The following is a 27,513-nucleotide window of genomic DNA, read 5'->3' as shown; positions in this document are numbered from 1 at the left end:
CCCATCCAGCACAGGCTGTAACCCTATACCCCGTTCGGCCTTGCGACTGACCAGGAGTACTTCTGTCTTGTCTGGATTTAGTTTCAGTTTGTTCGCCCTCATCCAGACCGTTACAGCGGCCAGGCACCGGTTCAGGACCTCGACAGCCTCCTTAGTAGCAGGTGGAAAGGAGTGACAGAGTTGGACATCATCTGCGTACAGATGACACCGCACCCCGAAACTCCAGATGATCTCACCCAGCGGCTTCATGTAGATATTAAACAGCATGGGGGACAGTATGGAACCCTATGGAACCCCACAAGTCAAAGGTTGTGGTGTAGAACAGGAGTCCCCCAATAACACCTTCTGGGTGCGGCCCTCCAGGAATGACTGGAGCCACTGCAAAGCAGTGCCCCCAAGACCCATTTCCGCAAGGCGCCCCAGAAGGATACCGTGGTCGACAGTATCGAAGGCCGCTGAGAGGTCCAGGAGCACCAACAGGGACACACTCCCCCTGTCTAGCTCCCGGCGCAGATCATCCACTAAGGCGACCAAGACCGTCTCGGTACCATGTCCCGGTCTGAAACCAGACTGTGCCGAATCCAGATAATCCGTGTCTCTCAAGAATACCTGGAGTTGTGAGGCCATCACGCTTTCCATGACTTTGCCCAAAAAGGGGAGATTGGAAACAGGCCGAAAGTTGTCCAATTTAGTGGGGTCTAGTGATGGTTTCTTCAACAGCGGCTTTATAATAGCCTGTTTTAGGCTCGCTGGAATCTTGCCTTCCCGAAGGGAGGCATTCACCACCACTGTTACCCACTCAGCCAATCCCCCTCTGGCCTCCCTCAGAAGCCAAGATGGGCAGGGGTCTAGGATGGACGTGGTGGGCCTCATTCCTCCAAGTATCTTGTCCACATCCTCGGGTTTCACAAACTGAAAAGAATCCATCAAAATGGGACAAGCAGGTGCTCTTGTTACATCCTCAGAGACTGCATTTAACGCGGCGTCCAGCCCAGAACGGATCAAGGCGACTTTGTCTGCAAAGAACCGAGCAAATGCTTCACAGCGCGTGACCGAATTGTCAGGGCTCCCGCCTGAGGTGGCGGGAGTTAAAAGACCTCTGACAATCCGAAACAACTCCGCCGGACGGTTCTTTGCCGACGCAATAGTGGCCGCAAAGAAAGGCAATAGTGGCCGCAAAGAAAGTAGGATGTAGGTGAACTGCAATTCGCAAAATCGTGGGTCAATCACCCCAAACCCCACCAGTATTCAAAGTTGTCCATGTTGGGTCTGTATGCCAGGTTCGGTACAGATCCATAGTGGGCTGGGTTCTTACTTACTTACTTACTTACAAAATGAACACCCAAGCCCTTCAGGAGCCCTCCAGACGAACCCATCTCCAAACAGCACTCAAGGACCATCTACCCACAATACACCCCGAAAATGTTGAGGAACATTGGAACAAACTGAAGACCTCCATCATCCAAGCCTGCGAAGATACTATTGGATATCAAACCAAGAAACATCAAGACTGGTTTCACGAAAATGACATCAAGATCCAACAGCTAATTGACAAGAAAAGGAAAGCCTTCCAAACTTGGCAGAGAGACATCAACTGTGCTGCTAAGAAAAAGATCTACGCCAGTGCAAAAGCTGAGGTCCAAAGAAGGGCTGGGTTCAGTGCTCTCTGGGTAAGGGTGAACTACAACTCCCAGAACCAAGGACAATCACCCCCAAAGCAGACCTGTATGCACAGTTGGCCATGTTGGGTCAGTGTGCCAAGGGTGATCCAGGTGTGACATCATCTGGGTTCAGGGCTCTCTGGATAAGGGTGAACTACAACTCCCAGAACCAAGGTCATTCACCCCCAAATCCTGCTTGTATGCACAGTTGGACATGTTGGGTGTGTGCCAAGTTTAGTGCAGATCTGACATTGGCTGGGCTTAGTGCTTTCTGGATAAGGGTGAACTACAACTTCCAACATCGTCCATTCCCCCAAATTCCTGCAGTATGTTCAGTTGGTCATGGGGCTTTTCTGTGCCATGTTTTATCCCGGTCCATTGTTGGTGGAGGTCACAGTTTCTCTGGATGCAGGTGAACTATAACTCCCATGAAGGTCAATTTCCCCCAAACATCTCCAGTATGTTCTCTTGGTCATGGGAGTCTTTGTGCCAAGTTTGGTCCAGGTCCGTCATTCGTGGGGGTTGCAGTGGGCTGTGGGAGGCAAATCGGGTGAAGGTACTGCAGATACCATTATCTGTGGTCCATCCTCCTCCAAACTGTACCAGGACATATAGTGGGTCATGGGAGGTCTGTGCGCCAAATGTGGTCCAGCTCCGTCATTCGTGGGGGGTTGCAGTGGTCTCTCAAACTGAGTGAAGGTACTGCAAATCTCATCATCCATGGCAAGTGTTGTCCAAATCCATCGCTGGTTGGGTTCTCTGGATGTAGGTAAACTACAACTCCTCTAAATCATGGTGAATTCTTCCCAAACCTCTTGTTCAGTTGCTGATCAATTCCTGTTTGCTGTGTGCCATGGGTAGGAAAGGGTTAAGTGAGAGGCAGTGGGTTAGGGTCATGCAAATTTGGAAAGAAAAAGGAACCCTGGAATGACCATTCTGGAGAAACAACAAAACATCTAGGATGAAATGATCCCTGAATGAAAGCATTCTTTGAGTGTTTGGTGTTTGGCAGCGGTTGGGCTACATGTTCACAGTACTCACTATAACCTGCAATGTCAGTTGAGGGAGTGCCTTTGGAGGCTTCTCAGCACTTGGAACTATAGCCTGTTTGTGGAGGCAGGGAGGCTGTCTGTGTAAGTGAACACCTCCACCACATACACACATTTTTACTTTTATTATGTGTATGAATGGATGGATGGTAATCTGTGGATAAGAAGATGGCGACTACTGGATGGCCTATGTTCTGTATCAGAAACTAAAGCTGATGTGGTCTATCCAATGCATTTTTCTGAAACAGCACCCCAAATAACCAAACCGAATCTAAAGTTGACCAAAACCTGATTCGTAACCCTTTTGGTACTACTATTGGAGAGTACTCCTGGTCAAAGTGGTCCATAGTAAAAAAAAAAAAAAAAAAAAAAAAGGTTGGGAACCACTGATTTAGAGTATCCTAAATTTGTCAAGATACAGAAATTGCAGAGAAAACAAAGAGCAGAAGCTTATTCATGCCTCCGTTAACAGTCACTGCAAATACGTCTTAGCAATGGATATACCTATAATACAAGCAAACTGTTATCTATGTGTGGCACTATTCCCATAAATACAATCTCATAAGACGTATGTTGCTTTGAAGTTTAACTATATAAACTATAATGGTCTATGGTCAATCTCCTTGTGTTTTATTATAATAACTATGCACTATATGATAGATCTCACTGAGATCCGTCTGTTGAGTTTACTGATGGACTAATAGAATTTAAGCCCCACTTTTTTCTTTAATGGATCCAAAGTGAAGATATCACTTTGTTCCAGAAGAATAAATTGCAACAGTTATAACTGACCCTTTTAATCTCATGACCTAATAACTGTGATGTACAATTCTGAAGCATCATTCTGTAAGCCAAGTGCAGTATGTTTGTACTGCAAGGTATATCATGGATTAATTTATATTTCTTTAAGCAAGAATTAATTTAGTGCACATAAATGCCTGGTTAAACTCATGGGTACTAATCTGGAGTAAAAATCAGCAAACCTTTTATTACAACTAGCTTTTGGGGGGCTGCAGCCAAAAGTTGAGGCACCCCCTCAATGTACTCCCTCCTCCCTGTCCCTGATCTAAGGGCACAGGCAATTTAATATAAGAGAAACACATACCCTTCAATTACCGGCCACATGATACCTTAGAAAATACAGAAGCAACAACAAAAAAAGAGAAAATACTAGACTCCCTTTTTCCACATAGGTGAATATTACACATGCAAGTCCTTTATGTTGTTTTTTAACTCCTGCAATTATATTAAATGCAATGTCTTGTGCAACAAACTGTACCCAAGGTTTGTTTGTTATCTGCTCCACTAATGCTATGTGTGATAATGTGACTGTGCTAACAAGAGTGACCTGTGTCCAATGTATCTATGAAAAAAATCTGGAAGCTAGATATTTGAGCAGGCAATGTTTTGATAGTATTTACCTTCCAATTCAGTTCCAGAGTCCAATTTCCTGAAGAGTGGGTAGTAATCTTCCGCCAAACAGCTGGTCCATTGGAGGGTTCTGATAAATCAAAAAACAAATTATGTAAGACTCAGCAGCTTCATTTATATGACTGCTAAGGATGATGTGCTATGTTAAAAATGACTCATTCCTCTGCCCTCATAAGGGTTTTATTTCAGTGATTGCTCAGGTATAAAGCCAGGTGTCATATAGGTGTTTTTACACCTTCCTTTAACAGGTAGAATCAAATATAGCTGAACAAAAATACTGAAAACCATTATATATCTTCCACAACTCCAGCGTTCCACAATTCTGTAGTCCAGGTAGTCTTCAGCTCTCATAAGGTATGCATTTTACATGTCCCCTTCCTTTAGTGTAGTGAAAAATCAATGCCCTCTTTGCCACAGTATGTATTCAAGTAAAATCCTATCTTTATTAGCAAAGTTCATGGGAAACTATCTACATGTAAAAGCGGTTTAAACACACTTTTTAAAGAAATGATTATTATGCTTCTGTGTTCCTTATGGCTTCAATATGTATACCTGACAACCCCCTTACTCCAAATTGATAAAACTAATTTTTGATAAACAGAGATTGAATGTTACTTGGCCTCAAGATTTCTTATGGAAATATTTTTCCATGACCATCATGCCTTTTCCCCCAGTTTGGGACTCAAAGCAGTTTAGGTAAAGGTTTCCCCTGACATTAAGTCTAGTCATGTCTGACTCTGAGGGGTGGTGCTCATCTCCATTTTTAAGCTGAAGAACTGACATTGTCCGTAGACACCTCCAAGGTCATGTGGCCAGCGTGACTGTCTAGAGCGCCGTTACCTTCTTGCCAAGGCGGTGCCTATTGATCTAGTCACATCTGCATGTATTTAAACTACTAGGTTGACAGAAGCTGGGCCTAACAGCACTGCGCTTCCTAGATTCGAACTGCTAACCTTTTGGTCAGCAAGTTCAGCAACTCAGCGGTTTAACCCACTGCACCACCAGGTGGCCCTCAAAGCGGTTTACAACAGAAATAGCTAGCTAGCTAGCTAGCTAGCTAGATAAACAAAAACTAAAATAGATCAAAATCAGTTATTCTTACTGTCTTCAGCAGTAAATCCAATGATTTCTTTACTCCAGTCACTCCAATAAGGTGACATCCCATTAACAGCACAAGCAATCTGAAAAATGTATTTTGTAAATGGCTGGAGATCCTGGATAGTGAAGGAAGTTCTTTCTGACTCTGTGTCCTCAGGAGGAACCTGGAAGAATGAAAGTGAACTTCAAGAAATGCTACCAGTGAGTTATCAAGGTACAGGAGCAGACAGGTATATGTGCATATTTAAGTTCCAATACTACTATCATTTATTTTTCTGACATACCCTTTATTATATATATATACTTCAGGTATATGCTTGATGTGCACAATTATTTCATTATAACTGTTAACATTGTGCAACCTCCATATGTGCAGGATAAGTATTCTCACTACATTTCTTAGGTCCCCACCATGACTCTAGAACATGGGTCCTCAAACTAAGGCCCGGGGGCCGGATGCGGCCCTCCAAGGTCATTTACCTGGCCCTCACTCAGGGTCAACTTAAATCTGAAATTACTTGAAAGCACACAACAACAACAACAACAACAACCCTATCTCATTAGCCAAAAGCAGGCCCCCACTTCCCATTGAAATACTAATAAGTTTATATTAGTTAAAACTGTTCTTCATTTTAATTGTTGTATTGTTTATTTGTTGTTGTTTTATTTTATTTTATTGCACTACAGATAAGATATGTACAATGTGCAAAGGAATTCATTCATTTTTTTTTCAAATTATAATCCGGCCCTCCAACAGTTTGAGGGACGGTGACCTGGCCCTCTGTTTAAAAAGTCTGATGACCCCTGCTCTAGAAGTTCAGGAGCATATCCCCCTCTGACAAAGTTCATACTGCATGTTTATTTTAAAGTCTCTTTAAGAATATTTTTGACCTTGCTTTTCTCTCTAGCCTCGCAGACTAGCCTCTGTGCCTGAAGGGGAAGAGATGGCTGGAGGGAGGTTAGGAAGCACAATGTCTGAAAGCAACCCTACATTCCCCTCTTCCTGCCTTCAGGCAAGCAGAAGTGTCTGCAAGACCGTTCCAGCAGCCTGGTCTTGCATTCTGCTTTTCTACTTAGTTGGGCAGGCTAGCCATTCCACACCTGAAGGTGAAGAGATTGCTGGTAATCAAATCTGCAAACGCCAATGATGTGAATGCGGAGGGCTGACTGCATATGCAAATGTTCCAACTGTTAAAATGCAGACAACTGCAACATTACAAATCCCGACTATTGACAAACAACAAACGTAAGATTACCTCTGCCCAATTTGTGCTGCTGGCAGATTTATATCTTATTTTGTATTTCAGCCTCAGTGGTAATTCAATAAACTGGTTTTCCCATGATAGTCTCAGAACTGTAGGAAATTCTCTTGAGTTGAGAAATAGATTATGTGGGGGAAGAGGTTTTACTGGAAAAAAGAAAAAGAAGAAAACATACTCAATTAACCAGAAACTGCCAGATAATTCTAATATTCATATACACATAATTTTTTTTACTTCATGGATGGGGATGAGGTATATAACAATCCAGAAATGCTCCTGTTGCTCTGGATGATCATCACTGAGTGAAATAGCAGATGGTGCTAGTTTCTGAGTTCATAGACTCCGAGTCAGTGGTTCTCAACCTGTAGGTCCCCAGGTGTTTTGGCCTACAATTCCCAGAAATCTCAGCCAGTTTACTAGCTGTTAGGATTTCTGGGAGTTGAAGGCCAAAACATCTGGGGACCCACAGCTGCTCTAAGTGAAAAGGTACCCATGAGGGTTGGTAGATGCTGGATTAATGTAGTTTCTGGTTGCTTGAGAGTTGCTATTAAAAACAGGCCTAACTAATACTATACTCCATACTATGCCATACCATAAACTTTGTATGGACTTGATATTAATATTGAAATAGAATAATTAAATGCAAATAAAGAGAAGTTTTGATTTCTTCCATTTTTGGCTATTTACTTAATTCTGGTCAACTGTACAACCAGTAGTAGCAGATATATATAATTCGTAGTGGCCATGGACAACATCTAAGAATTGGAGGGACAGCAGAACTTTAAAGCCAATTTTTTCATTTTAAAAACATGAATGTTTTAAAAATGCATGTTTATGTTTATATTTTACTTAAAAAAAAACCCAAGAATGTTGTATTTGGGCTATCTTGGGCTGTAATAGTTTCAGGAGATGCTTTCATTTAACCAGGAAGTAAACTAGAGCTTGAGTTTTCTTTAAAAAAAACTCAACAACCTCAGAATGGCCCTGAGGGTCTAAATTAAAAAATTGCCTAGGTAAGCTGCATGAGGCCTAAAGGCTGCATTTTAACAAGCCCTGATTTGCAGAGATTATTTTCTCTAAGGCCATTTTAAAAAGGTGACATATGAGATGTTTTTAGGGACCTACTCAAGTGTAATCAGACAATTAACAGTAACAGACCATAATCAACACCCAACTCATGCATAAGTCAACCTCATCCTTAAGTCAAGTGCAGATTTTGGGGCCAAAATTATGGGTTTTGATATGACCCAGTGATAAATCAAGGGTTGTTCGGTGGACAGGGGAGAGTGTCACCTAGGCATTCAAAAAGTCCAGAAGTGACATCGTGATGGACAGAGTAAAGAATAACTAATCTTTTGGGAGGTTTTCCCAGGACGGAGTAAACTCCCGCCTGCTGTTATTCTAAACTTATACATGTGTATAACAATAAGTAAAATGTAAGCTTTTACCAATTCTAGTTTATTATTATTTAACACTGAAAGAGTGGATTCATTCAGACAATTCTTTCCATTTTTGTTTTGCATATGAACATAACAACTGTTTATAATTTTGAAGTATCAATTGATTGAAATCCTTTTCACTTTTCCACAGACAGATATCTAGGTATCAAATATAAGAACACTTAAGTACAGGAATCATAAAACAAAAGAAGGCATCCTCAGTAGAATGACTAATCTCCTATTCCTCATTTTATATTGTTACATCTTTAATATCTAGATCCTTGAGAATTAGCTCGGCTATAGGTTCCAATGTTAGGGCAAATGTACTTGTTAGTGTTAAATTTAGCTTTGTGGTACGGAGGACAACATATCAGAACTTTTAGGGTTCCGATAGTGACAATGTTTGTCCATTTGAATCCAGAATATCACATCACAATTAAAGGTGTGATCCACATTCAAATGGCAATTGTTGTTAAACCAATGCTGCTAGCACATGTAGCTGAAAAGACAAAGCACTAACTTTTCCAGAAATATATCTGCAGTATAAGCTGCCTAAAGTAAATGCTTATACCAAAAAAAAAAAGTCTTAACATTAGGAAAATTGTGAACCAGTAAGGTAAAAGGGGTAACTTATGGCTTTCTGCTCACCAGACGCTACATGTCTGCAGCTGTAAAAGGGGAAAGTGGAGCAGAGAAAAGTTATGCCCACAACAACAAGTAGATTCACCTAATGCCCTGTCAGCAGAGCTAGTCATCTTTCACACAAGGTTGGAACTGTGAGCTGTTTAGTCTACTCACAGATTTTCACTGTGAATTAAAATATATGGTCAGACAAATGGGGAGGGGGGGGGGGAAGGACTGAAATGCCAGTGGTATGCAAAGTCATGTGATAAGCAGCTGATCCTGCACGAATATGCACCTCAACCCTCAAGTGATAATAGCCTAAGTTTATCAGTGCCTGTAGTCCTTTATGAGTTTGATTTAAGATTGTAATTTGTTTGTGGGGCATTATTATTATTCGCTATGTAAAATGGGCTGCAACATTCTTTAAATACATCACAGATTTCCCTTGAAATTTCTTTTCCATCTTTAATACTGTCAACTCATCTTTTTGATCCTTTTGTTTTTATCACCAGGCCAATAGAATGCTTGTTACCAAATTCATAATAGGACCTAGGTGTATATTGAAGAGCCTACCTAACCATAACCAATATAGAATTTCCAATTCCACCCTCCTCTGGGACTATTCATTTTGAAACCTCACATTACCTGTTTAAGTTTCTTCAATAATTTTTCTATTTGCCTCTAGTTCATTTTAAGCCTCTCAAGAAGGATCCTTGCTGTTTTATCTGAGACCAACTTTTAAATAATCACAATATGGTTGCAGAATCAGATGCCCAATTTTCTTTATCAAATTTCTTTATGGGTTTCTTTTTAAAAATCAGCTCAAATTTAGCCTTCAAATCAGAATTTGAGGCTGCTTCATAGTGAAGGGGCAAGGAGTGGAAAATTTACTATTGTGCTTTTTAAAAATCTATAGGGATTAATTCTCTACCACCAATTGGCGAATAACTTTAAACTCATTCAATCTAAGCCACCTTCTCAGTTTGCTGCCAGGTGAAAGAAGTACCAGCTTTCAAAAGTGCATCAGCTGAGTAAGTAAACGCTGCAACTCTGAAATAAGGAACTCTCTCATCTTTTGTTTTAAATGATATCCATTCATCTTTATCCTAGACTTCTGCTTGCCTTTGTACACAAGTTAATTTATTTATATTTCTAACTCACTTCTCAACTGGAAGAAAACATTCTCAAAGCAACAAACTGGAAACAAATATATTTCTCCCTCTAATCTCCTACTCAAGTGATTCAAAACAGAAGCTACATCTAGTGTATTATGAAACCTTTACATTCATCTTCTAGAAAGAAAAGTAGCCAATTCATAAAAGTAGCTCTAGCAAATTCTATTAACATTAAATAAAATGGTCCAGTTACCATGGTCCTCAGGATAAAAGGTGAAGTGTGATGAGTTAACTTCCCCAAGGGAATTCTTGGCTTCCACCCACACAGACAGAAGGACAAAGAAAGTAACATCATCAGAAGTGGTGCAGGAGTTATTACCATCTTCAGGTATACAGTCAGAGAAATTCATGTTTGGCCTATTGTTAAAGATAAAAATCCATATTTAATCCAGTTTCAAATAGAGTATTAATTCTAGTATGTAAGTACATAGTTATACTAGAAAACTGAAGTGAATCCCAGAGAACTCAATGTCAACTACTCTTTTAAAAAGGTAAAGGTTGTCCCCTGACATTAAGTCCAGTCATGTCTGACTCTGGGGTGTGGTGCTCATCTCCATTTCTAAGCCGATGAGCCGGCGCTGTCCATAGACACCTCCAATGTCATGTGGCCGGAATGACTGCATGGAGCGTTGTTACTTTCCTGCTGGAGCAGTACCTATTGATGTACTCACATTTGCATGTTTTCGAACTGCTAGGTTGACAGAAGCTAGGGCTGACAGCAGAAGCTCACGCCGCTCCCGGAATTGAACCTGCGACCTTTCGGTCAACAAGCTCAGCAGCTCAGCGCTTTAACTCACTGTGCCACCAGGGGCTCCATCAACTACTCTTTTTTAAGAGCAATTAACAACTTCAGTTTTATTCCTGCAGTATTACAAGAAATAATTTGTGACTGTTAACTGCTACCTAGGATCTGTAGTTTAGTGAAGCTCTGGTAGAAGATACTACAAACCTTGTAAAACTACAACTCCTGTACCACCATAGCACTGAGACATAGCAGTTAATATGATGCCAAACTGCATTAATTATATATTATAGATGTGCCCAACTCAACTTGAACCTATGGTGACTTTATGAACAAAACACCTCAAAGACACCCTGTAATCAACAGCTCTGCTCAGGTTTTACAGACTCAAGACTGTGATTTCCTTGAGTCTATTCACCTGTAATGTAGTCTTTTTTTCCTACTGCCTTCAACCGTGTTGTCTTCTTTAACTTAGAATATATGAATCCCCACTGCCAGATACTCTGGGATAAACAGAAAACCTGGGATCAGATCCTGGGATATGGGGCCTGTCTGGAAGGGCCCTTAGAGCAAATCAAGCTCAATTCTCCCTAGTTGACAAGATCACTAAACTTTGAGCATATCAATGAAGAGACAACACGGTAGAAGGCTGTCTGGAAGGCCCTAGGACTGATTGGTGTTTGTAGAAGTCCACAGTATCTGCAACTTCTGTCTTTGTACCACCTTTCAAAGAAATGGAATCTCCTCCTTTCAGTTTTCTTCACTATCCAGCTTTTACAACCATGCATAGAAATCAGAAGCACAATAGCATGGACAATTCTGATTTTGGCATCTACAGATATATGTTTACACTCAAGGATCTTGTCCAGTCCTGGAACCACACTGTAGTTGTTAACAAGGGCTCACTGTATATCAAAAACATGATTGAATAAGAGCTTTTATTTAAAGTAGTTTTAAGATGTTTCCTGCAGTGGAACATATTTCAAACAAGCTTCTCCTCCCCACCCCCTAAACCTCCAGCAATATTAGAAAGATCTATTTGTTGCAAGCTTCTTATGGAAGGATAGTGGCAAACCATGCAAATACAGCTATGTGGTAGTATAACTGGGAAACTAGCATGCTGAAAAGTGAAGCATCATCTCCATTCTTTTTATTTCCATAGCCACAAAAATTACATTAATGATTTAGGAAAGATCCTACGGCACTCACTCTGTCAATGAGAAATAGGGGCCAGAACAGGCCTTTTAACCTAGACATTTAGAAGTTTCGTTGATTTTGCTAATGAGTCCTGAGGCAGTCAACATAGAATACTAGAACCACAAGGCTGGAAGAAACCAGAAGGGATATTCAGTCCTATCTCTGCCATATAAAACCGCACAATTAAAAGCACTCACAACAGATGGCTACCCAGCCTGTTTCCAGAGAGGGAAACCACACCACACTCCAAGACAGCACACTCCACTGTCGAATAGATCTGACAGGAAGTCCTTCAAGAGGTATTTTTATTTCACTGGGTTTATAAGAATCTTTCCAACAGTCATAGAGCTCTAACCATCAACTTAGCACAGAGTTTTCCAAACTGTGTGTTGCAACAAACTAGTGTGACACTTATAGTCCCTAGGTGTGTTACATGAAAAAATGTGCTAAAACCACAGCACCTCCTGACTTGATGTTAATCTAGAACTGAACATGGTTAGAGCTAACCAACTGAAATCAATGGGTAGAAACTCATCAATAATGATTTACTTGCCTTGATTTTAAAGTCTGTTTGAAGCCTGATCAAATTAGGCATCAGCTCAGTGACTTGAAGCTGGTTAGGATATCAAACAGATTAGTTTAGGGCAGGAGGTTACCAAACCATGGCCCATGAGCCAAATCTGGCCTGCGAAGATCAATTTCTCTCTGGCCTCCACTGCCTCTGCCCCGCATGCAAATGGTTGACACATGCGGTGGCAGAGACAAGTGTGTGTGCATGACAGCGGGCATGGGGCATAGGAGGTGTGTGGAACTGCAGTCCAGCCGCCCCAACCATTTGAGAGACCGAGAACCGGTGCTCTACATCAATACCGGTGCCATTTGTTGGGGGGTGCTTTGAATGCGATCTTCCTGCTTCTTGTGCAGTGGGTTGGACTGGACGGCCCAGAAGGCCCTTCCAACTCAAAGATTCTATGAAAGTTTTGCAGATGTCTGGTGTAAAGAATCTTTGAAAGATTCATCTAAATGTGTGCATATTATTACACACACACACACAAACTAACAATGCATTTAAATGTCTTAAGACAGAGCTTTCAAAACTGTTGGTTGCCTGTAGTTCCTAGGTGAAAAATACTCCACCACCACAAACAAAGGCTTATTATTATTATCAAACTAAGGCTGCTTGGCAAAAGAGCACCAGGCAGCCTTTGCTAGTAAAACCAAATTATTGTGTCACAAAAGGATGCATGTCTAAAAAACGTGTCACTAACATGAAAAGTTTGGAGAACTCTGTCTTAGATTGCTTGAAGGTTCTGCTTTCACAGAAAGTTCTGCTTAAAGCTTGCTTAATGTAGAACACCTCGAGGACCTTTCTGTTATAAGATAGCATACTTTTTTTTGTAAATTAATAACCAAATAGTTACATATGCTTACCATGCTGATTTCAAAGTGTATTTAGTTTTCAAGTATGTATCCCTTCCAGGTTCCCAAGTGCACCTTTTAACAATTTTTTTCTTTTTGAGTTGAATCACAATACAACTGATGTTCTCAGGCTTGTCTGGAGGAACTGCAACAAATATATTTTAATACTGTTAGAAATATACAAGCATCGATCTATCAGTAATTGAAAACATTCAAAGCTGTAGGCTGCCATTCTGCTCAGTATTTATAATGTCATAAGCCAGACTTTTTTTTGTAGCATAGCTATGAGGATAGAGCCCTTTCACTGTTATTAACAATGACAGCTACTGATTTAAAAGATATCATATATTCCTAGCCTATCTACTACTGGCAATTCAAGAATAATGAATTGAATAAAAAAATCTAACAAAAGAGAAGGCTAATCATGCCACAATCTTTTCTACCCCCTTCTCCTCACTGAGCCCTCACAAAAGTCTTTCAAGAGATTGTAACATTGGTCTTACCACTAATATATTTGTTTTCAGTGAGGCACAGAAGATACCCTGATAGGTTGTTCCTCTCACTTGTTCTGATAGGCAGCGGCTAAAGAAACAAACTATTTCTTTAATTCCAAGATGCACTTTATTCCTATATAAACATATCTAAAAATGAGATGCATCTTAGAATCGTAGGTGAAATTTATGTATTTTTGTTGGTGGTGACGGTAATGAAATTAGGCTGCATCTTACAACTGATGGTGTATTACAACTGATGAAATACGGTACAGTACATCTTTTCCAAATATCCAAACAAATTATTAGTAAAGAAAGCTGACTTTCATAAATCAATGTATATATTAGGCTTGGGCGGTTTCGTTCGTTAATTTCGTAATTCGTAATTAATTCGTATTTAAATTAGCTTACGATCCAATATTGAGCCATGCAGGAATAGTGTGAGGAGTAAATTAGATTCGAAACAATTTTTTCAATTTTGTCAATTATTTCGTAATTATTTTCGCATGTCTGGTGCAAGTTTTATAGTTGTTGTTTGTTTTATCACACCAACAGTCAACAACAGAGGGAGAGGGAAGCTTCAGAAGTTCCCCATGTCCCATTTGGAGGTTTTTTTAGCATATTGCGCAATTGCGTCCGCCATTAACGAATCGATTTGTAATTATACAAAATTTCGTATATTTTGAAATTTTTAAAAGGAAAATTTCGGAATTCTTAAAAAAAACGAAACGCAATGGACCCCTAAAAACGAAGCGAGTTTAGAAACAATTTTTTCTGTTGTTACCCAGGCCTAGTATATATTCTCAAGACGCATCTTTGCACTATTTCAATGTACGTGTCACTAAAGTGTTCCATATTTTCTTTATTATATTTTTTAAAAAACTCTAATATTATAAAGCAAAATTAAACTTTGTATATGAAGCTCTCATTTTCTGCCTTGTTTTACTTAAGAATGTTGAGCCACAGAAATGCTATCAAAATTTCTTATTCGTCTCAATATACTTGCAAATATACTAATCTCTAATGTTGAGCTCTTTGCTCTTCCCATACAAGTATTTTAACTATAATGTAATGACAGCATCTAACCCTTCTGAGGAATGTACTATAGAAGGGAGACAAGAAATAAAAGATGCTGTACATTTAAACAGAAATGTTTTAGTGTCTCCAAAAGGAAGAAAACTACACCAAGGAAAAAAAGGAAGAAAAATGGAAATACTTACAACCCAACTGAATCTGTATCCCATAAACATTCTGCTCAATGTTCCCTTCTACTAAGATATTGCAAGTCAGAGGAGAAATCAATGTAGAGGTATCGTTGAACGTTACACTAGAAACAGTTTGGTTGATTATATGATACTGTTCTTTAGGGACAATCACATTTTTTGTTTTCCAAAAAATTTGATTAGCATGTACTTTGTTGTAGTATGGACAGGTATCATAGAGAACACAGAATGCTGTAAAATTGGAGCCAATGGGCAGTATTACTGGAGACTCTGGGTAGATATGACCACACATTTGCACAAGTGAATCTGAAAAAGAGAGATCATTATATTCATTTTTAAAGCCAGTACAAATACTATTGTCAAAAGTGAACCACAACAATATAACACAAAAAGCAACAGCTATCTAGAAAGCATGTTAGAAAAATGAAATGAAAGTTACTCACTCTAGTACTACAAAAATTGGCTCTGAAGCCCAAGTAAGTGAACAGAAAGGAAGTTAATATCTTATCCTTCCCACTGCATACATCAATTATCCTGAAAGGCCTACTGAGAAGGTTGGGAAGTCCTTGCGGGAGAAACTGAGGTAGGTTTCCTACTTGGGGATGTTACACTAAGCTGTTGATAAGGTTAGAAGTAACCACTTGAAGAATTAATATCTCCTCTTGGACTATTTGATAGTCCCAAACTACACTGCTGAAAGTTAGTCCCAGTTGTTAGTTTCATTTCTTACACCCCTTCCTATGACATGTATCATTTCAAAGGTGGTTAGGATCTATCCAAAAGTACCTTCTTTGTATAATATTAGAAGCTGCTCACTTTCTGTAGATTAAGTTCAATAATAATTTTAATGGAAAAGTTTTAACTTAATTGCTCTTGAGGCAGATCAAAATATCTGTGTATAGTGACTTCTGTTCCATTTCTTTGGTAATATTGCTACTTGCGATGAAGTGGTGATAGGCATAGTTAAGAATATCCCACCCCTTACTCACAGCTACCTCTGTACTCTTACGTTTTTTTAATTCTACCCCAATTCTGTTCATCCCTGCCTTGCATTTTGATTCAGTTTCAGATTTGAAAACCTGGAATATAGGAAAACGTACATATGGGGAATAAATTTTATTTATTTAATGCTGTACTTTGGTTCCATCATGCTCTGTGATTACCATAATCTTTGTATGGTCAAGTCATATTACATACAGTGGCATAGTAATATGGTGCACTTAGATAACATGGCAAAATCAAGGTTTGCATTTAGAAATTTAAAAAATATATTTCAAGCTGTGAAGGTTGACTACATATTGTGCCTTTATGTAAAGCGGCTGCATAAAGTGCCTCTATGTCATACCCGATTTGAATGGTAAAGTAAATAGAAGAACTGGGTTGTTGTAGGTTTTTTTGGATTATATGGCCATGTTCTAGAAGCATTGTCTCCTGACGTTTCGCCTGCATCTGTGGCAAGCATCCTCAGAGGTTATGAAGACCTCACAACCTCTGAGGATGCTTGCCACAGATGCAGGCGAAACGCCAGAAGAGAATGCTTCTTGAACATAGCCACACAACCTGAAAAACCTACAACAGCCCAGTGATTCCAGCCATGAAAGCTTTTGACAAAAAATAGAAGAACATTTTCTGATCCCTGCCTTCTCATTCTAATTTGATATGTTGTATTCCTTCTTTGTTGTATAATGCAGCATTAAATTTTGTCATAATCTGTAAGCCACTCTGAGTTCCCTTTGGGGTTGAGAAGAGCAGCATGTATGTGTGTGTGTGTGTTTGTGTGTGTGTGTTTATATATATATAATATATATACACACACACACACATACAAACAAACAAAGCATTAGATATAATTGTAGTAACATAGGTGTTAAAGTAAGGTGAAGGTTTCCCCTGACATAAGTTTAGTCGTGTCCGACTATGGGATGGTGCTCATCTCCCTTTCTAAGTCGAAGAGCTGGCATGACTTCATGGAGCGTTACCTTCCCACAGAAGCGGTACCTATTGATCCACTCACATTTGTATGTTTTTGAACTGCTAGGTTGGTAGAAGCTGGGCCTAACAGCAGGAGCTCACCTTGCTCCCCGGATTCGAACTGCCAACCTTTCAGTCAGCAAGTTCAACAGCTCAGCGGTCTAACCCACTGCGCCACCAGGGGACCCTAGGTGTTAGAGTAGGATCAGAAAATAATAGGGTACAGATAGATACAAACTTTGACCAAAACTATAAACTTTGAAAGGGTTGGGTGAAATGCTGCCTGTTTTAATAACATCACCCCACCCAGGTGCATTCAGTTCTCATCCTCCAATGTGGTTTACAACTTTCTCTGTAAGTAAAGCCCATTTGCATACCACACTGGGCAAACAGGTGCTGCTATCCAAGAGGATAAATCGACACAAATTTGATATTAGAATTAGTAAAACTCAAAAACTAGGAGAACAAAATATTAATCTTCTTGGTCATACTATCAATGAACTTCAACCAGTAATTCAAGAATGAAAAAAATTCAATGGAAGGCTGGAAAGAGGATCAGCTAAATCAGGATATGTTTTCAAACTTTAATCTATCAGAAGATACGACGGAATGATTTCTTGGCACACTACGTAAAACAATACATAATGTTCTCACAACTGCACCTGTAGCAAGGGAACACTTCCAGAAGTTTCCGATTTCAAGGGAAAGGACTCTGGATAAGTAGGCATATTACTTTGCATTTCAATACTGTTTCTAGTATGAAAGGTTTTATTGTTGTTGTTTAGGATCACATTTTGCATCTTTCTTTACCCTTATGATATCCTATGCTCGCTTTTGCTACAGCATAACTGTTATATACCTGATGTGTCAATGTTAACTCCATCAATACATTTGAGGAAGTAGAATGAAATCCATGCTTTTAAAAATGTGTTCTAAATGTGCTGCTTGATTCCTTCCCACTCATTTCCCTTTAAACAAGTTGCAGCCATTTATTACAAGTATAATTTTCACAGACTTACCTACAAAAGAGGTAAAGAGGAGAGTATACACAACTTGGATTAACCATCTCCGTTTCGAAAACATCTTGAAGTAAATCACTGTAAAAACAAATATTTTATATAGATCATTCTGACAGTGATGAATAAGCTATTACATTTTTCAGTCCAGTCCTGTGCATGAACTGTGCCTTTAATATTTTTTAAAAAATGAAGGCAGATCTTCCAAACACTAAGAATGTCTTCTTTTCCAAGAAAATATTTTCTAGGTAGCAGGTTCTGTGGTTTCTTCTGTCTTTATAAGTTGGTTGAAGCATAAATAAAAGGATTTGGGAAGGGAAAATAGGAGTATAAAGATGTAGAATATTATGGGAGAAAATGAGTGTCTTTCTGGATCACATTATTCATAGAAAACAAACTAAAACAGATGAAGCATGCATGATAAATGACATAAAATATTTCTAAAAACATATTTTGTATACTTAATCTAGAGAAGAAGAGGGAAAGTAGCTATAAAATTTGCAGTGAAAACTAGGCTTGTGCATTGATCCGTTTTTTTTAAAAAAAAAAACTCTGACTGGTCTGGAGGCCCATAACGGCATGGGCTCCACTGTCAATTTTTTTTTGGCCGTAAAAGAACAGCACCTGTTGAAACCCTGCTGCTTTCAGTTTCTTTGGAGTGCGTGGAAGGAGACGGTCACTAGAAAGGAAAGGATCCCAGAAAAGATAGCAGGATGGGGGGGACGGGACCTTAAGTCCTTACCTTGAACCTGGGTCTTCTATAAAGGGATAAGGGAAAGAATAACAGAAAGGGGAGACTCTTAAGCTCTTGTCTTAAACTTGGGACCCCCCCCCCCCCCCCGAGGCCAATGGGCCAGATTGAAAACAAATCTTTTGGCTTTCCGGATCAAAAACGGATGTCAGTCCTCCTGAATTCGGGAGGCTCCCGAAAAATTGATCAAGGCCCCACTGAAATTCGGGGCACTGAAACAAATCAAGGTTTACCCGGATTGCACAAACCTAGTGAAAACTTCCCAGAAAACTATCATGGGCTCTCATGCAGTACTAGCAGAGGCTCTGCTCCATACGTCATATAAACATCCAAGTTTCACTCCTTTTGGTCAACAAAAAAAGCTTAAAAAGGAAATATGGTCTATTTTTTCCTGCTGGATTTCTGTGCCTCCCTGGATTTGTCAGGCAAAGGGTGCAAATCCTCTACCAAGGCAGAGGTTCCCTGCAGTGCACCCTATTGATTAAATCAGAACAGAAACTGCAGCTTATTAAAGATTTACAAAAGTTAGTCCTTGGGAGCTCTTACACAACTCTAAGCTACAACTTGTGTCTATAATAATGTTTAAAAAAGAATGTTTTTGGTTTTAATTGTAATTTTGATGCACTGAATATGCTCATGCCAATATGAGAATCACAACTTCAATATTTGTAATTTGTCTATTTTTTCAATGAGAAAATACATGGAAAGAAAGGGGGCGCTTCTACTAGGTGGAAACATTAGGCATATAACAGAAGAGCAAGAGTTAATCCTTTTGTTAAGCAAGAGTATTTGATATAAATAACATCAAGGCAGGAATAGGGGGAAGTAGCAACTGTGCTAGCAAAAGGATTTTGTAGACAAGAAACAGAATGAGATAGAAGCTGTTTTTAGGAATCAAATTTACTACTTACTTACTACTGTTTCTCTGTAAAACAAGAAATTATAGAATAAAAAAGATCATAAAGGCCATCCAGTGTAACTCCTGCCATGCAGGAAAATACTCAAAGTACTCCTGACAGATGGCAATCCAGCCTGTTTATAAATCTCCAAATATAAGAGACTCCACCACACTTAGAGGTAGTATATTCACGGTCAACCTCTCTTAGGAGCCCCACTGGTGCAATGGGTTAAGCCCTTGTGCTGACAGGACTGCTGACTGAAAGGTCAGCAGTTTGAATCCAAGGAGCGGGGTGAGTTCCCATTTGTCAACACCAGCTTTCCATGCGGGGACATGAGAGAAGCTTCCCACAGGACGGTACAATATCTGGGCATTCCTTGGGCAACGTTCTTGCAGACAGACAGCCAATTCTCTCACACCAAAAGTTTCTCAAGTTGCTCCTGACACGAAAAAATAACCAAACAAATGTGCTCTTACCATGATAAAATTATTTCTCATGTTTAGGTTGAATCTTTTTTCCTGTAGTTTAAATTCACTGCCCCATGTTCTGGGCTCGGGAGTAGCAGAAAAACAAACTGACTTCATCTTCAAGATGAGCTTATTTTACATATTTAACATGGATATCATGTTATTCACATTTTCTTCTCCAAGATAAATATTCTCGGCTCCCTAAGCCATTTCTCATAAGGGCATGCTTTCTAGATTTTTAAAAATTTTGGTTACCCTTTTGGACACATTGCAGTTTGTCAATATCCTTCTGGAATTGAAGTGCCCACAGATGAACAGTGTTATTCCATGTGAGAGGTCTGACCAAAGCAAAACAGAGTGATACTATAATTTCACTCAATCTAGACAGCATAGTCCTATAAATGCAGCCCAGAATTGCATTGGCTTTTTTGGGTGCTGTATCACCATCATACTGTTGACTCGCACCCAAGTTGCTGTCTAATAAAACTCCTAGATCCTTTTCATAGTTAAGCCAACTCTCATTCTATATCTGTGCATTTCATTTTTTTCTGCCTGAGTGCATTTCCTTACATTTCTCCATATTGAAATTCGTTTCATTAATTTTGGCCCAACTTTCCAATCAGTCATTTGAATTTTGATTTGGTCTCCTGGAATATTAGCTACCACTCATAATTTGCTGCTGTCTACAATTTGATATACATGCCTTCTATCCTGCCATCCAAGCCATTTATAAAAATGTTACATAGGACTAGGCTGAAGATGAAACTTCGTGGTCATTTATTTCCAGGTTGCAGTATAGCTACCAGTCAATCAATTTCAAATTTCAAATCTACATAATAAGAGCACTGTCTAGCCCAGGGGTCCTCAAACTTTTTAAACAGAGGGCCAGGTCACAGTCCCTAAAACTGTTGGAGGGCTGAATTATAATGTGAAAATAACATGAATGAATTCCTATGCGTACTGCACATATCTTATTTGTGGTGCAAAAACCACTTAAAACAATACAATAATTAAAATGAAGAACAACTGTAACAAATATAAACTTATTAGTATTTCAATGGGAAGTGTGGGCCTGCTTTTAGCTGATGAGATAGGATTGTTGTTGTTCTTGTGTGCTTTCAAGTCATTTCAGACTTAGGTTGACCCTGAGTGAGGGCCGGGTAAATGACCTTGGAGGGTCGTATCTGGCCCCCAGGCCTTAGTTTGAGGACCCCTGGTCTAGCCCATATTTTAACAGGTTGTTTGCAAGAATATCACTGGGGAACTGGCCAAAGAACTTAATGAAATCAAGGTATGCTAATTTACCAGTCCTGTGATTTACAGGACAGTAGCATTAGGAACAATGCACATAGCCTCGAGATTCAAACCTTATTTGCATTTTTTCTGTGAAATCAGTCTGCCTGTAGAAACAGCACAATCACTTGTGGGTGAGATTTCTGGACTTTTTTGTTCTCTTGTCCCACTAAATTTTGTACCATGTAGCCTGGTGAGGAATTTCGGAGGTCTCAAAAGCTTACCAGACATGTGGCAATTTAATAACCCTAAAAAAATTATTAGATAACTCTAAGTTTAGCTCCTACTCATGGATTACATACTCATTTTTTTGCGTTCTTCATTTGGTAACTGATACTTTTCCTAGCAGAAGAACTGGCAAAGTAAGAGCATTTTGAAGGCCTTTAAGTCATGCTTATTTAGATTGGCTTTCATTCATGCCTAAAGCTGGAGGAATTCCATATTTTACTATGCTTTTAATTTTGTTTTTACTCATGCTGGAAAGAGCAACCAGTCAAGTCCATTTGAGCAAATACAACTGCCAAAACTTTGTACAAGAAAAGTAGAAATCCTAGGTACTGACCAGGAAGAAAGCCTCATTTATTATTATTCAACTTACTCTAGACTACACATCTCTAGTTAATAGTAAATTTGCTTCGAGTTGAATTATGCAAGACAGCTATAAGAAATATGAGTACTGATAACCTCAATATCTAGATAAACTGAGACAATAGATGATACCACTTCTCATATACTTTCTCTAACTTCTCTTGATGGTAGTATATTATTCACTGAACAGCTCAAGCTCTTAACAGCTCAAGTCCAAAATATCTGGAGGAGCACAGTTTGAGAAACTCTGTCCTAAAGTACTAGTTTCTGTCTGATCTTGGAATCTGATTAGTCCTTGGTTGGATGCTGTGGGTTTCACAGGAAGGAACTGAAAAAAATCACCTCTGATTCCTTGCCTAAGAAAACCAAATGAAAATCATGGTTTTGCCATAAATCAGTAGGCAACTTGAAGGCACATACCGGTATATACACTGAACAGATCCAATCATAAGATAGTATAAGAAAAATAATACATTAAACTTCATATTTTACTAATGATAAAGTGTATTTCAGTTACATCACTTGTGACTATATGTGAAGGTCTACTGAATTGAATAGATATGGTTCTTCAAGCAAATCTCCTCCCCTTAACACAGAATGGAAAATAAAGTTGGCCTCCCATTTTCATAGGTTTTGTTTTTACAAATCTGATTGTTTGTTGCTGCACCTTCTGCTACCCTATGCCATTTTAAAATGGACTGCAAGTCTTATGAGACCGCATGATAGGACCTGTAAATCCCTATGAAAAGTGGTATGTGGTAGCAGCAGAGGCAGTTGGTGGAGGGAGCAGAGAAAAGCATGGAGAAATTGGGGAATGCATCAATAAGGGTTATCCAGACTGACTGAAAAATCCCAGATTTTGTTCCCATCCTTTTATTAGGTTAGAATAAACTAACCTCGGGAACTAGTAATAAAGCCTCTGATTGTACTAGGAGCAGACAGAAAGTATTCTGGGAGAGAGGGAAAATGGTATGGCACTATAAGAAAAAAAAGGGAACAAAACCTGGGACTTATTGACCTTTTTAATCAGTCTGAGAAATTAGCTTAGCTCTGCTTTAGTCCCGGTCTGACAAAATGATTTCTTCCACACACTTTGGCCTTTATATTGCATGTTATCATTTTTATTCAGACTTAGTAAATGTTACTGCTATTCGATTCAACTGTGGACACAAGACATGAGTGGCTATGGGATGAGTATCCCCAATTTCACACATTAAAAGAACATGCAGAAAATGGACAGGGAAATCCCACCCTGATTCTAGCTTCCATAATTACAAGTGGTTTTAAAACATGACTTTAAAAGACAACAAATCAAGCTCATCAGACTCAGGTTAACTCAATGGTGGGGGCTAAGATACTGTTTTAACAGCTTAAAAATTTCAAATGTTTAATAAACAAGGTGCTCACCCTCAAAAAAAGTACACACCCTGAACAGCTTATAGTTCTGAAAGGCTTTTTGCCACTCTACCCCAAATGTATACACCCTTTACAGGATTCAAGAATTCAATAGTAGAGGAGCATATGAAATTACAGGAGAAAACTGTGAGTTTTGCAATGCAACTAGGATGAGCATTGAATACCTAAAATTTTGCTTAAAAGGAAATTTGATTTCATTTATTTTATGTCATTTAATTCCTCCTCAAAATGACATAAAAGAGTAAGTCAAGATGGATCTTGTAACTCTGATGAAATCATTATAACCACATTTATTCTACAATATAAATGTATTTAATTGGACTTCAAATAATCACCATGGCTACTTTTAGTTATTAAATTGTGTAAGTATTTTTGAGACATCATAAAACTACAACTCTCATAATTCCCTAGTATTGAGCCTTGGTAGTTAAAGTGGTGTCTGGTCTGGCTTCTTCCTGCCTGGGAGAATAATTTGTTGGGAGGTGATTAGCTGGCACGGATTATTTTTTGTCTGGAATTGCCATTTTTGAGTATTGTTCTTTATTTACTGTTATGATTTTAGAGTTTTTTATACTGGTAGCCAGATTTTGTTCATTTTATGGCTTCCCTGTGTAGTCTGACATGGTAGTTGTTAGAGTGGGTGTCCAGCATTTCTGTGTTCTCAAATAATATGATGTCCGGGCGGTAAGAAGCCAGATCTTGAAACTGCTAGGCCATTAAATGCTAATCAAAGTGGCCAATTGTAACATTTACATTTGCCTCAAGCAGACAAAAGTTTTTTCTTCCACCCTGGACATTCCAGATATAAAAACCCCATTTTCCTAGTTTCCAACAAACTTCAAAACCTCTGAGGATGCCTGCCATAGATGCAGGCAAAACCTTAGGAGAGAATGCTTCTGGAACATGGCCATACAGCCCAGAAAATTCACAACCCACTTCCTATTTGGTTAAAAAAAAACAGTCCTGAGGAAAATTAGAGACATATGAAATGCTTCAACAGGGTTTCAAAGGCCGTCATGAGGAAAATTTGAGAAATATGAGACTTAGGGGCCCTTCCACACAGAAAGGTATCCCAGGATATCAATGCAGAAAATCCCACAATATCTGCTTTGAACTGGTTATCTGAGTCCATACTGCCATATATTCCAGTTCAAAGTATTTATTTATTTGCAACATTTATATGCCGCCCTTCTCACCCCAAAGGGGACTCAGAGCAGCTTACTATATATGTAGCTGTCCCCTGCCATGCGTTGCTGTGGCCCAGTCTGGTGATCTGGAAAATAAAGTAATGAGAAAGTGTTGGTTTCTAATCTATGTAATTTATTTATGCTTGTGGGTAAACAGTATTTCTTGTTGTTTCTTTGTCAGTGTTGATGTGGAGAGTGTCTGGTTTGCCTACTCTGGAATATGCAACATATCATTGTCCTTCTTTAGGGGTCCCTTTCAAAACTAGGATACTATATCTGTCCTATACATGTGTGTGTGTGTGTGTGTGTTAATCTTATATCTATCTATATCTATGGATGGATGGCTCTTTGTCAGGAAGGCTCTAATTGTGTTTTCTTCCCTGGTGAAGAGAGTTGGACCGGATGGCCTTAAAGGCAGCATTTCTCAACCTGGGGGTCGGGACCCCTGGGAGGGGGTCATGAGGGGGTATCAAAGGGGCGCAAAAGATCACCAGAAAACAGTCTGTGTGGGACATTTGACCCAATTCTATCCTTGGTGGGGTTCAGAATGCTCTTTGATTGTAGGTGAACTATAAATCCCAGAAACTACAACTCCCAAATATTTTCCCCAACTCCATCTGTGTTCATATTTGGGCATACTGAGTATTCATGCCAAGTTTGAGCCCACAGTTCTCTGGATGTAGTTGAACTACAACTCCCTAACTCAAGGACAATGCCCACCAAACCCTTCCAGTGTTTTCTGTTGGTCATGGGAGTCCTGTGTCCCAAGATTGGTTCAATTTCATCATTGGTGGAGTTCAGAATGCTCTTAGATTGTAGGTTAACTATAAATCCCAACAACGACAACTCCCAATGACAAAACCAAAAAATTTTGAGTGAAGGACATACATTGGGTTGTTAGGTATATGCTGTTCAAATTTTGTGTCAATTGGCCCATTGGTTTTTGAGTTCTGTTAATCCCACAAACGAACATTACATTTTTATTTATATAGATATATATATCTACACACACACATGCATACAATACATTATATCATTTTGTTCATTCGTTCAGTCGTCTCCGGCTCTTTGTGACCTCATGGACCAGCCCACGCCAGAGCTCCCTGTCGGCCGTCACCACCCCCAGCTCCTTCAAGGTCAGTCCAGTCACTTCAAGGATACCATCCATCCATCTTGCCCTCGGTCGGCCCCTCTTCCTTTTTCCTTCCACTTTCCCCAGCATAATTGTCTTCTCTAGGCTTTCCTGTCTCCTCATGATGTGGCCCAAGTACCATTATACCATTAGCACAGTACAATATCAGCGCTATACATCACTATATTGTTCTATACAATTATACTGTAATATTATTAGTAATATTACATGTAATATAAAATATATAATTATACTATCATATTATTATTAGTAGTATCATACTGTATTACATTATAATATTATAAATATTATATGTATATACAATATATTATATATTAGCATAGCAGTATATAGATACAGTAGTTATCTTAGGGCAGTTAGATGCCATTTAAGGTGCCATTTAAGGTGCCAAAGTAGAGAATGTGGAATTTCCTGCCTTGATATTCTGGGTTATATGACTGTGTGGAAGGGCCCTGAGTCCACACTAACATATTTCCCAGTTCAATGCAGAAAATGTGGGATATTATTCAAATTGCCTAGTTTGTAGGACGAATGCAGAACTTCCTCACTGTGAGAGCTGTTCAGCAGTGGAACTCTCTGCCCCGGGATGTGGTGGAGGCTCCTTCTTTGGAGGCGTGGGAGGGGCCTGAAATACTTCAAGAGGGTTTTTAAAAAGCCGTCCTGAGGTAAGTCTGGCTTTTCGGGAGGGAGGGGAGGCCTTAACGGGCTTTAAAGGCCTAACGGAAGGCTTCAGCCTAAGCCAAAAGTGAGAAGCGACTGCTCCTGAGGGGAGCCCATGCCCAACTTCTCTCTCCTTCGGGCCCTCCGCTTCCCGAAAAGGAGAGGCAACAACGCCGCCCGCCCACGAAGCCCGGCACGCTTGGCCTTCGCCTCACCTCGTCTCCCTTCGGCCTAATTCCGCGCTGCTCCGCCGCTTCCGTCCCCTCAGGCCGCGCTCTGCCGATAACTAACATCGACGCCGCCGCTTTGAGTGACAGCTCCATCCGCGAGACCCAGCCGCCCCCAAAGCGGCGACGCCATTGGCGGGCCCTGCGGTGACGTCACCGCCCCTGGGCGGGGCTTCCCGTAAAGCGCTGCCGCGGCTGCCAGGATGTCGGACTGCTGGTCCCAGCAGGGAAGGAGGGAGGGAGTCCGAGAAACGACTTGGCCCAGGCCTGCTCTAGGCCTTTAAGGGCATTTAGACTTCAACTCCCAGAATCCTCAGCTGCTGTGGCCAATGAGCAGGGATTCTGGGAGATGAAGTCCAAAAGTTGCCTAGTTTGTAGAATGAATGCTAAACTTGTATTGTCGAAGGCTTTCATGGCTGGAATCACTAGGTTCTTGTGGGTTTTTTCGGGCTATAGGGCCATGTTTTAGAGGCATTTCTCCTGACGTTTCGCCTGCATCTATGGCAAGCATCCTCAGAGGTAGTGAGGTCTGTTGGAATTAGGACAGTGGGTTTATATATCTGTGGAATGACTGGGGTGGGGCAAGGAGCTCTTCTCTGCTGAAGCTAGGTGTGAATGTTTCAACTGATCACCTTCATTAGCATTTGAAGGCCTGCCTGAGCCTGGGAAAATCTCTTGCTGGGAGGTGTTAATCTGTGCCTGGTTGTTTCCTCTCTGTTGTTTTGCTGTTGTAATTTTAGAGTTTTTTAATACTGGTAGCCAGAGGAAAAGTGTTCCTGCCATACATCAAGGGAACCACTGACTGCATAGGGAAGCTGATGAGGAAACACAACATACAAACAATCTACAAACCCACCAAGAAAATCCAACAAATGCAACATTCAGCAAAGGACAAGAGGGATCCTCTCACCTCTGCAGGAGTCTACTGTATACCATGCAGCTGTGGACAAGTCTACATAGGGACCACCAAACGCAGTGCCCAGACACGCATCAAGGAACATGAAAGGCACTGCAGACTACTCCAACCAGAGAAATCAGCCATAGCAGAGCACCTGATGAACCAGCCTGGACACA

General features: G+C 40.0%; 1 protein-coding gene across 2 annotated transcripts in view; it reads right to left on the bottom strand.

Moving 5' to 3' along the window:
- Window positions 1–26,562, bottom strand: part of IL6ST (interleukin 6 cytokine family signal transducer) — a 46,163-nt gene extending 19,601 nt beyond the window's left edge. The window contains exons 1-9 of one of the 2 annotated variants that reach the window (XM_067464592.1): window positions 26,428–26,562; window positions 24,435–24,485; window positions 17,802–17,879; window positions 14,809–15,117; window positions 13,110–13,242; window positions 9,933–10,096; window positions 6,496–6,647; window positions 5,244–5,403; window positions 4,132–4,211 (exon numbers count right to left, since the gene is read on the bottom strand). In XM_067464592.1, the coding sequence (XP_067320693.1) occupies window positions 4,132–4,211; window positions 5,244–5,403; window positions 6,496–6,647; window positions 9,933–10,096; window positions 13,110–13,242; window positions 14,809–15,117; window positions 17,802–17,879; window positions 24,435–24,459 (1,101 nt within the window). In that variant the 5' untranslated portion in view covers window positions 24,460–24,485; window positions 26,428–26,562. The remainder of the gene's footprint in view (window positions 1–4,131; window positions 4,212–5,243; window positions 5,404–6,495; window positions 6,648–9,932; window positions 10,097–13,109; window positions 13,243–14,808; window positions 15,118–17,801; window positions 17,880–24,434; window positions 24,486–26,427) is intronic. The other variant, XM_060761502.2, reaches the window with a different exon arrangement.
- Window positions 26,563–27,513: the final 951 nt, after the last annotated feature.

Source organism: Anolis sagrei, chromosome 2, assembly GCF_037176765.1.
Source record: "Anolis sagrei isolate rAnoSag1 chromosome 2, rAnoSag1.mat, whole genome shotgun sequence".
Classification (NCBI taxonomy): domain Eukaryota; kingdom Metazoa; phylum Chordata; class Lepidosauria; order Squamata; family Dactyloidae; genus Anolis; species Anolis sagrei.
The sequence above is the reverse complement of the archived record's forward strand: the minus strand, read 5'-3'. Positions and strand labels throughout refer to the sequence as shown.